The 8,312-nt window shown below is 34.6% G+C and overlaps 1 protein-coding gene across 1 annotated transcript; it reads right to left on the bottom strand.

Moving 5' to 3' along the window:
• Nucleotides 1–1,131: 1,131 nt before the first annotated feature.
• LOC127439883 (LIM/homeobox protein Lhx1-like) lies at nt 1,132–7,027 on the bottom strand. Its single transcript, XM_051696169.1, has 5 exons — nt 6,858–7,027; nt 5,549–5,772; nt 4,830–5,104; nt 4,057–4,225; nt 1,132–1,523 (listed from the first exon to the last, which is right to left on the bottom strand). Exons 1-5 carry the CDS (start codon nt 7,025–7,027, stop codon nt 1,141–1,143), a joined length of 1,221 nt encoding a protein of 406 aa, XP_051552129.1. The 3' UTR covers nt 1,132–1,140.
• Nucleotides 7,028–8,312: the final 1,285 nt, after the last annotated feature.

Here is an 8,312-nt window from a genome sequence, read left to right as displayed (position 1 = left end):
CTATATGATAATAGATTACTCTGCAATTATTCTTTAAAGAGCAACTGAGTACTTGTTTAGTCCTACAAATATAACCCCCACCACCACCACCACCACCACCACCACCGCCCTTTTCATCTTCCTTAGCTTGCTTGTTTTGTAGCGACATCAGCTATCAGTAGCTGTATAGTGCCTCCCAATCAACAGTGAGATTAAAAAACGTATTTGTTTGTAGATCTTCAAATAAAATTCATAAAAACTGACCTTTTACTTATTTTTTATCAACAAATGTCCTCATTGGTTCCTGGTAGACCCCTTACTTAAAGGATAAAATGCACTATGAGTGGTTTTTAAAAACAAAATTACAATTTTTTGTGTTTGTGCTTCATTTGTCAACATATATTTATGGTTTTGTTTAGTGTATTCTTTATGCAAACACAATATCGTACAAACTAGAGCAGTGAATCACAACTCAAATATCAATTGTATTAATACAAATGTTTGGTTACTTGCTTGAAGAAAAAGTGTATCCATCAGTATAAGAGGGTTTTTTTTAAGTCATTGTTGATATTCAAACCCCTGAATAAAGTATACGTAAACAATTGACTGCTCTCTGTCCACTGACCATATGAAATCATTTTAGAAGGTAGACATTGTTCTAAAATTCAAGTCATATTTCATTACAAATAAAGGGTTTGTCCCAACATTTTTAAGTTTTCCTTTTAAAGACAAATGCACTGAGATTTGGTGGAACACATAATAGAAATGTAACATGTTCAAGCAGAGAAAGATTTTGGTGCGAGATGATTTCAAGTGTCATTATGGCAAAGCCTTGAAAGGCAAAGAGGTTTGAGGAGTCAGGTTATGCTACACATTTAAACAGACACACCAGGTGTTGTAAATATAAGCATTCTGTTCTTTTCTTAAACTGTTGTTGTCTTTAGTACTGCTACAAGTTCTACAGACCCATATTTGACATTCCACTTTCAAATACACAAATGTTGCTTTGAATAGATAAATAAATTAAATAAGTAAACAAATCAACATAAATAGAAAGATAATTACATACATAAATTAACTAAATAGAAACATTGTTGCTGTAAAATCACACACAAACAGTACATTTCCACATGTTTGTATCCTGAATTAGTTTGGCTTCTGCTACCAAACCGTCCCCTCATTCATTTCTGTGGAAGTGAGAGACAGTTGATTGCTGTATCCATTGCCACTGAGAGAGTTCAGGGATGTGAAAGGCGGATTGGAGTCACACACGTCATTAGAGATACTGCGAATGGAGGTGGGTGCGCTGGGCTCTGGGCTGGGAGAGTCCCCTGGGTGGTGCGATATCATCTCACTGAAGCATTGTGCCTCACTGGAGGGGTGGTGTGCTCCATGATGGTGATCCATGCTCCCTAGAGGGGTTCCTGCTGGGCCAGAGGATGGCATGAATCCCAGATCACCTGGAGTCTGGGCTTGGGAGGATGGTGGACCCTGAGGGAAGTAGTTGTAGTCAGATCCTGGGCCATAGTATTCACCTTGATAGTCTGTAAGAAAGTTGAGAGTGAGCACACTGTTTAAAGACCCTGTGAAATCAAAGTGAGTGTTTTATGGGTTTTAGTCCATCCCTGCATTCCAAACGGCATATACAGTATGATGTGCCCTCCGAAGGGAGGACAATCATGATAGTCATGCTGTAAGGTCATTCCAAACAGAATTCCCAATGAAAATGATTTCAAAAAGTGAGTTCCGAATGACCAGCCCTCCAAAGCTCTCACAATGGACTGTAAATTCTTCAAAGGGAATATGGCTTAGGGATGATCGCTTCTGAATGGAACGCACCTCGTGTGTTTTAGCTTTAAGGTCATCTATATGCTAGTCTACTCCTTAAAGTTGACCAAATTTGCTTTTAACAGATATTTAAAATTCTATTGATAAGATTCTATTGATTTAAATGTGAAAAATCATTATAAGCTGTAAAAAGTGGATACGTGCTGGTGCCCTAAGAGCTAGGCTAATTCTATCTGATCTGACCCTTGAAATGATGGTCACTGCTGTAATAGGTTGATTCAATAATATAGCCTATTTGGCTTCAGATGAAACCAGTTAATTTAGATGTAGGCACATGAAGTGCATTCTTTATTATTTTAAAATACATTGTAGGGTACAACGGGGCAAAAGGCACTTCTTGAGGAAAGTGTGCCTTTTTTTTCTGGTCGCAAAGACTATCAAGATTGAAAAAAAAAAAATCTTTTATTTGAATACTGATGGGGCAACATAATTTGTGTGAAAATAAATTAATCTACTTTTTGATTGGATTAGTCAATGTTAGCTTTGAACATTCTTCATAAACAAATATATTCCCCCCACTTAAGAAAAACAGTGCTTTTTACAGGGGCCTTTAGCCCCTGCGACAAGGGAGCTTTTTACCCCAAATACTATCCTTATTAAATACTATTACTATACACAGTTATTGAAAAACTTTTGATTTCATCACCCTGAACGAAACTGAAAATGGCAAATAAGTATTTTGACTCTAAATAATTCTAATAATTGAGGTTATTTTCATTGGCAAATTTGCATTTGAAAAGTGATTAAATGTTAGGGGGAAAAACAACCTTTAGTCATTGCACATGATAACCTCATGGGTCAGGACACTTTTGTAGTGCATAGTGACAAACAGGTGTTTAGAAAGTGCTGTGGTAGTTTTTGTTGCTATTTAGTGTTTTGCAAGAAAATAAAATCAAGAGTGCCTTTAACCCCACAGGGGGCCTTCAGCCGCAATTTAGCTACCATATATGAAGTAGGCTATAGGCTACATTTTTTATTTGAAAAAAAAAAAAAAAAACATTTTTACAGTGTATTTAAAATAAATAGCTACCACTGAGCTTTAAAGAAATTTAAATAATGAGTCTAAAGAAATGTAAGTATAACATGGGCTACTAGCTAATATTTTTTAAGCATGAAAACAATCATGATTGTGTGATAGCTTAACATTTAAAAAATAATATGTATTTATTTATTAGTTTTATAAATGTATTGGCAATATACTGTAGCCTACACTGTAAAAAAAAAAAAATCCTGTTAAATTTACATTAAAATACTGGCAGCTGTGGTTGCCAGAAATTCACCGTAAAAAATACGATAACCACGTTTCAGGCTTTGCGGGATGTAATTTTGATGGCTGTATATTTTACAGTGCATTACCGTCATTTTTATTATTAAATGATAAACTTAATATATTAACCTTCTGAAAATTTAAAAATCTGCTTTGTACTTTATAATGTATTGTTAATCACCCTTGTAATTACAGAATAGCACATGATGACATGAAGTTCACCAATAGTGGTTCTTCCAGGAGCAATGACCAATAAACATGTAGAGACAGTGCTCAGTGTCACTCACACAAACACTAAACACCATCAGGGTAACACATGTGAAGTTAACATAATGCAGTAAACATTAACTAAACTACATCAAATATAACACAGAACACCCCAAAGTACATAACTGATATTAAAAATAAGAAACATATCTATTCACATAAAATATAATGAAATTAACTGGGTCATGCAGGGAATTCTGGGAATGCCTGATTACTGTTTCTTACCGTAATTTTAACAATACTTTACTGTACAAAGTACATGTACTCTCTTGTTAAACAATATACATTTTTACTGTTAATTATACAGAAAACCATACTTTTTACATTAAAAAAAATATATTTGTACAAAATTTTACTGTAAAACTACATGTAGTGTCTTTTTAAATATATTAAAAATGTTTACCATATATTTTAAGGTAACTACCCCTTAACCAGTTAACGTGTTTTTACTGTAGCATTTTTACAGTCTTTTTACCGTTAAAATTACAAAAAATACAGTTTAGTATTTAGGCGTTGTGTGGTAGGCCTAAATCAAAAACAATATCTCGGTATAAAATATAAACATACTGTATATATATATATATATATATATATATATATATATATATATATATATATTATTTTTATTATTATTATTATTTATTTATTTTTTTATTTATTTTTTTTCCCAGATATCAGGCTAATGAACAACTCGCCTCCATAGTAAGAGAAATGTCCGTTGGCCATGAGCTCTCCTGGTTCCAGTCGGTCGGCGTGCAGCGCTCTCATTCTCCTCGGGCTGCGGAAGAACATGTGTCGTCTGGCGCCCAGCGCGCTCAGCTGCTTCATGCGCCTCTCTTTAGAGCGCCGATTCTGAAACCACACCTGCACACCAGAACACAATACACACACAAGAAGAGATGGGACATTCATTTAGAAATAAAGAAACACCAAAGTCGTTTATCTGAGAGCCACTATGTCGTTAAAAAAGCGCACGTAATCAGAGATTTTTCTTTAAAAAATAAAAATAAAAATAAATAAAAAATTATCCTGAAAGACCTACATAGGTTATTTACACTCAGCAGACTGCAATGAGCTATTTATTTGGGAAAAACACATACCTGGATATCGTTAATCCATAAGAAGTCAAATTCAAAGAAACAAAGAAAGAGAATTTAGTGTGCCCTGTGTCTGTTTTTTTTTTTTTTTTTTTTTTTTTTTTTCTGCGCTGAAATCACTTCTCATAATTCCTGCCACAGAAACGAAAGCCCAATCGTTTTAACCTCGGGTGCAGATGCCGTCAAGTTTAGCCTTTCCCTCAACATCCAATATGATCTATTCAAGGTCATTATCATTCTTGTGTGCCCGATCACATTTGCATACAATCACACCTGTACGATAAACATTAAAACATAATGATTTTTTTTTTTTGTTTTTCGTCAAGAGGGGGCACGGTTGTATATTAAATTCCTATTATTTGAAGCCTTGCCTGTATGACTCGCATATTGAGGCCTGTGTCCTGTGCCAGCTGCTCTCGTATGTGTCTGGTGGGTTTAGGGGTGGCGGCGAAAGCAGCTTTCAGCGTCTCCAGTTGTTTGGCTTTGATAGTCGTGCGCGGCCCGCGACGTTTCCCGCCCAGATTCTGCTCGTCGTTTTCGTTGTTGCAGGTCTCTTTGTCGGACAGCTGTCCGGTCTCAGAGTCTTTATAATCGTCTTGAGGATCCTGAGATTCTGGAGATAGACTCGGATCACTGCACGTAGTAACTGTCAAGAACACAAAAAGAAAACATTTGCAGCCATGTCGCTGTCATAATATAAACATATCGGACCACATATTGCTGCGCAATTAGTTAATTAATATTTTTAAGAGTAACGCTTTACAATTTCACAACAAAATTCCATCAAATTGTATTGTGTATTTTTTTTAACTAAATTAATAAAACTTAAAATGTTTTTATTATTATTATTTATTTATTTATTTTTGTTAAAGATTATTCAACTCAATTTGATGGAAATTTGTTATGAAATTGAATTTTTTTTATTTTATTTTATTTTTTTAAAGTGTAATAGTTATATTCCAACCTAATATTAAGGCCTTAAGAAAAATTGGCCTTTACTTTTTATAGGCCCTACCTTGAATGTGCCCGATGTAGGCCTATAGCTATTCATAAAATCCATCTGACAATTTCAAGGTCCAAAGTTACTCACTTGAAATGAGGTTTGTGTCTTTCCCCATGCTGTTGTTCACGTAATCCTCCTTGCAGACAAATTTATATTCATCTAGTATGTACAATTCTTCGCCCGTGGAAAGCTGTTTATTGCACATGATACAGGTGAAACAGTTCAGGTGAAAGACTTTGCTTCGCGCTTTCCGAACGAGATCATTGGGTGAGATCCCCTGCGCGCAACCTCCACATTTAGTGCCATAACGTCTGTTGTGATGAACAGAGACATCATTAGAAAATTAGAAAATCAAATAACTAAAAAAATTTTTAAAAAAATAAAAAAATTAAATCACATTAAATAGAATGCATATAGGCTAAATGAATCACGTTTGAAAATAGCCAGTGAGAAAGATTGTTGGCACAATATTAATTTATAATGAGCTTTCATGAAAGTAACTAGGCCTATATTTTCACAGTTCATAAATGATTGTTTTGTTTTTTGTTTTAATATTGCAATTATTTTTGTAGTATTAAATATTTGCATTGCTGTCCGTATGTTTTTAGACATCTTTTAAACTAGTAATTCTCACAGTAAAAATGCAGTAGGCCAACATTTATAATTGCTTTGATAGAATGTATTAACGGAATATCCTCTTGCCAGCTGCGCGAGAGATAATACACAATCTTTTGTCTCTGCGCGTGCATGTAAACTGAAACAGTTAACAAATGTGTGCTGACTGCACGCACGTCTATGGCTTTTCTATCGAGCTCATTCTTTATTCAAATCGACTTATCACATCTTTGCTCGCGCTTTTGCAAACAAACGCGTGTGTCGCGAGAGACCGAGGCGAGGCAGGGCGTACCTCCGTCAGGTGCTGGTGTAATTCTCATCCCTCTGCCTGTCTGACACTCATACCTTGTAAACAAAGAGAACTCTTCTTCAGTCTGTCACTTAACAAGTTATCAAGTGTAGTGAAGATTTGTACATTTTATATGCACCATCGAATTTTCTCTCATTTATTGTGATTTTGCAATTGAAACCGAAACATTTTAGCTATGTTGAACGCTGAAAAAAATATTTGTATTTTTTCTAAAATAGTGCTTCATCTAAATGAACTGGTTTTATTAAGGCCAAAATCTTAGACCTAATTAATATACAGTAGGTTAACTAAATCAACTTGACTATATTATGTTTTAAAGTGCGTTGTATATAGGCTTACTGAAGGGTTTTGGGGGATCTAGGCCTGCTTTTTATTTTAAGCATTTATTTATTTATTTATTTATTTATTTATTATGTTTATATCCGGTAGCCTAAGGAGCTCATTGTCCTGTGACACGATGCACATGCTTACCTGACAAAGTCGTTTTTGCAGTAGAGTCGTCCTTCTCTTGAAAAGCATCTATCAGTTAAATTACATTTGCAGTCACAGCATTGCACACATTTGGCATGCCAGGCTCTATCCAAGACGCTGAGCAGAAATCTGTCCAGAATAGGCCTCTCGCATCCAGCACAGTGGACCATATTTTGCAACTCCAGTCACTGAGTTTCTGTCCTTAGTGAAAGGCAAAAAAATCTGCTCGATGTGTTCTAGAAGTTCGAGAAAACTACGTAACCCTCGATCCAAGTGAACCAAAAGTCACCACAAAGGCAGACATTGAATATAGTGCAGCATTCCGAGATTTTGCTTAAAGATGACAGCTCAGTAAAGGACAAGTGATCGCCACCTCCTTATTAAAAGACTGAACATACGTGTATCTTATATCTTACCATTAAAACTAACAAACTCAAACTGTCGTTGAAGTGTTGGTCAAATCTCACGTGTAATACTAGCAAAATGTTGAAATTAGAGCGCGCGGTATTTCCATTGCTCCAGCGAAAGAACAGGAACAATGAACGGTTCAATTAAACCGCGTTAGTTCTGCCGTTTCTAAAAAGTTACAATGAACGATTTCAGCTGTATTCCTGGTTATCTCCAGTTTCACCTCGCACTGCTTCACGCGCGTTTTGGAAGCTGCAGAGAGTCCTTATTCCCTTCGGTGTGACGTCATATTGAACCAGAACCAATCAGATTAGAGTAATTTAGGTGGAAAATAGTATCCCCTGCCTACAATATCTGCTGTGCACAATGAATGAGCATTACCAAAACAAACTCGAGTCAGACTTATTTACATAAGTGTATTGTAAAAAGGTTTTGCTAATTATTTTGACCACCTGAGAAACCCCAAAAGTTTTGTAACGCAATGTTATGTGTCTGTTCTTCTTCGTTAATGGTATTTACTTCATTCTTTATTAGTCAAATAATATTATATTAGGATACGTTTTGAATACGTTTTGTTTTATGTTAAAGGTACCCAAACGTTATAAACACTGACAGGTTGAGGAGGAATGGATTTTTCAATGGATTTGTAAATCTCGGTATTTGTAAACAAATGCCATGCCAAATACTGAATATGGAGCGGACACACTTGTTATAGATCATTTTCTTTTCAGAAATAACTTTTCTATCACAGCTTTTTTTTTTTTTTTAATTAATTAATTTATTTATCTATCACAGCTTTTATTATTATTGTTATTATTATTATTATTATTATTATTATTATTATTATTATTATTATTATTATTTTGTATTTTTTTATTTATCACAAATACATTTGAATAATCTTATATGGATGTATTTTTTTCTTGATTATATATATTTATGTATTTATCTTTTTTTTATTTTATAGTTGCTTTATTTGTGTATTGATCGATTACACCTTGTTCTTGCCATGCAAATAGCCTTTGATGTTGATATGGCATTAAACAT

This window comes from Myxocyprinus asiaticus, chromosome 4 (assembly GCF_019703515.2).
Source record: "Myxocyprinus asiaticus isolate MX2 ecotype Aquarium Trade chromosome 4, UBuf_Myxa_2, whole genome shotgun sequence".
NCBI classification, from domain to species: Eukaryota; Metazoa; Chordata; class Actinopteri; order Cypriniformes; family Catostomidae; genus Myxocyprinus; species Myxocyprinus asiaticus.
This window is presented reverse-complemented; position numbering and strand designations above follow the sequence as displayed.

What these genes read in the sequence shown, in the direction of transcription:
- LOC127439883 (XM_051696169.1), bottom strand. Translation starts at nt 7,027, where the DNA reads ATGGTCCACTGTGCTGGATGCGAGAGGCCTATTCTGGACAGATTTCTG. An exon ending in AGACACAAACCTCATTTCAA is followed by an intron (nt 5,105 to 5,548) that starts GTGAGTAACTTT and finishes TGTTCTTGACAG; the next exon opens with TTACTACGTGCAGTGATCCG. An exon ending in TCAATATGCGAGTCATACAG is followed by an intron (nt 4,226 to 4,829) that starts GCAAGGCTTCAA and finishes TCTGGTGTGCAG; the next exon opens with GTGTGGTTTCAGAATCGGCG.